At 33.7% G+C, this 2,921-nt stretch overlaps 1 protein-coding gene across 1 annotated transcript; it reads right to left on the reverse strand.

Moving 5' to 3' along the window:
* Nucleotides 1–1,428: 1,428 nt before the first annotated feature.
* Nucleotides 1,429–2,361, reverse strand: LOC104236099 (uncharacterized). The gene has a single exon (XM_009789963.2). It carries the CDS (start codon nucleotides 2,291–2,293, stop codon nucleotides 1,673–1,675), a length of 621 nt encoding a protein of 206 aa, XP_009788265.1. The 5' UTR covers nucleotides 2,294–2,361; the 3' UTR covers nucleotides 1,429–1,672.
* Between the last annotated feature and the right edge of the window lie 560 nt (nucleotides 2,362–2,921).

Raw genomic sequence — 2,921 nt, forward strand, 5'->3', positions numbered from 1 at the left:
CTAGTTCAATAAGCAAAAGATTACCATCAAAATATATGTATATTGATGTTGCCATAGATCAGTAAGAGATTTGATTTCTCCAAAAAATTTGCAACTTTGAATGTGCGTATTGAGATCCTTACATTATGTAAAAAAAAATTATTGCTTTTAACGTTGATTCTTTTCTAAAGGCCTATATTGCATATACAGTAATTTTAAGAGTTCATGTAACAATTTAATTTCTTCAGCAAAAAAAAAAAATTAAAATTGATAAACTCGTACCTAAGATTAAAAAAAGAAGAAGAAGAGGGATAAAAAGATTAGTTGTAGTATCAATGGAAAAGGAATTATTAATGACTTTGCATGTACAAAATCTAGAATGATAACTTTTTTTTTTTTAATTTTAAAAAAGACCTCTTATTATAATTTGGCTCCGGCCATGTTCTCGAGCTGCCCCTGAGTTTGACTGCATATGATTTATTTTCTTCCAAGTCTTAGTTGGCAGAATTAACCAGCACTTAGCCATGTTATAGTTGAGACACACCCAAATTGAAGCAAACACCCAGCCTGCCTAAGTGAATACAGTGACTTCATTTTAATGTTTGCAGTAATACAGAGACCATGGGTAACATGTTCTGTTCAACCAATTCATGATAATCAAAAGGAGCAAAACTGCTAGAATATTTCTAACCAATAACTAAAGATACCAAATGCAATTCTTTTTTAAAAATCTGTCCATGGGAAAAACAACGGTACAAAAAATTCTTATTCCCAAGCATTGCAGCCTCATAAAGCATCACCACCAACACCAACAGCAAAAAATCCAATACTATGGAGAGGATAATATGTACACAAACCTTACCCTATCTTGTATGGAGAGGATAATATGTACACAAACCTTACCCTATCTTGTGAAGATAGCAAGACTATTTCCGATAGACCCTCGGCACAAGAGACAATAAAAATAAAATAACAAACAAAAACAACAAAAATGCAATTGGAACAAATGACATAAATGTAATAATAAAGAACCAAGAACAAGATAAATACAAAAATAGTACTAGCACTAACGTCAACCCTGATTCTCCATCTCCACCCTTTACTATTGTCAACCCATCTCCACCCTTTACTATTGAGGATCATGTCAATCACAAAGCATCACCTACTTAATATAAAATGATAAATGCTATCTGTCTTCAATTTTGTATCAATTTCATTGCATGACAACATTGTCAATCCGGATTTACTTAAGCTTTCAGGAGAAATCAATATCATAAAATATATGTGGTACAGTGGATCACCACACAAATTGTGGTGTTCAGTACTTCATCAAAGTCCTTGCAAAAAATAATCTCAATCACACTCGAGCCTTCAGAGTTCAGAGCGCAGTGAAAATTATGAAGAACAAAAGGAGTTATTCATAGCATAATACAGAAAAGAGAAAAGATAGGATCTTGAAATTGAAATGCATTAGATAAATTCAGATATTTACATCCAAATCAAAGTAAACAACCTAGGCTTAAAAAGCAAACTACAGAGTCACCAAATTAAAAAACAACCTAATTCCAGCCAGTCCTAAATACACAAATTAAGATTATATTCAGAGCAAATCAGCCATAATTCCAGTTAAAATAAACAACCTAAAACTTCCCAGTTATTCATCCTTGTTGAAATTGAAACTACAATATTTACTTTAGACATAACTGTGCTGTACACCAAGTCCATGTTTTCCATGAACACAACCTGGCCTGTTAAATATATAAGGTCCTCTTTTGGACTTGTTCATTCTAGAACAAGCTCTTTTCCCTAATTTCCTTATCCTTTGTCTCCCAAATTTATCACGCAACCATTTTGGTACTAACTCATCATCCAAATCATACCCATCATAATCTTCTTCTTCTTCTTCTTCTTCTTCCTCTTCATCTTCCTCCTCATGACCATCGTCAACCCTAACATTAAAAACAAGCAATGGACCAGTGATTTGAACATGTGGAGAAGAAGACGGTGACCCGATTTCACATGGGTCCGACCCGATTTCACATGGATCAACAAGCAATGAACCAGTGATTTGAACATGTGAAGGAGAAGGCGGTGACCCGATTTCACATGGATCATCTTCCTTTGACATTAATTCATCACTTTCATCATCAGAAGTATGATCACTGAAGGAGTAGCTGTCTTCTTGTTCATCATCCGACGGATTAACAAATTCCCATGAAGATAAATCTTCAATAACATCGTAAGTTTCGATTTTGGACTCAAATCTGGTAACCATTGTTGTTGATTTTGGATTTTTGCTAAGGATTCTCAACATATTGGCTCTGATTTTTTTTTTGATAGAAGTTTACTTATGGAGGAGTTTTCGGTGAAAAAGATATACAACTTACAAGTAATTATAAGAAAAGCAGTTTAGGTGACGTAGCAGTTCTAGGCAATTTGGTCCACCTGTTTTTTTGCTGCATTTTTATTGGTTTACGTTACGTGTCGTTTGCTTGTATCGTGCATTTCTTTTTTCTGATCTTTTTGTTTTTGCAAATTTCTCTGGTTACACCGAAAGTCCGAAACCATAGGATGGAATATCCGGAACGGCACCGTTTTACTCGAGACGTGAAACAAAGGGAAACCATCTTCTGAAGTTTTGGGTTGTGTTGACCCGACCATAATGGAGAAGGAAAAAGAGAGAAAAGAAATGAATTAGGCTTAACTTCTTTTTCCAAGAAATATTTACCCAGTCAGTCAAATTTAATATATTATAGACAGTTACTTTTTTTTATTTTTAGGTTATTAACTTCACTAATTACTTAAGCAAACTCAATAGGAGTTGTAAGTGCAAGAAAATTGCAGTATAGTAATTAAACCAAGAAACTTCTAATTTTGATTGAGACTACAGTATGTTTGGATGTCAAGTAATTAGTGAAGTTATTATAAAAAAAAGGTAGGAC

Source organism: Nicotiana sylvestris, chromosome 1 (genome assembly GCF_000393655.2).
Source record: "Nicotiana sylvestris chromosome 1, ASM39365v2, whole genome shotgun sequence".
In the NCBI taxonomy this organism is placed as follows: Eukaryota; Viridiplantae; Streptophyta; class Magnoliopsida; order Solanales; family Solanaceae; genus Nicotiana; species Nicotiana sylvestris.

Excerpts from the sequence above, each read along its gene's own strand:
- LOC104236099 (XM_009789963.2), bottom strand. The coding sequence starts at position 2,293 with ATGTTGAGAATCCTTAGCAAAAATCCAAAATCAACAACAATGGTTACC.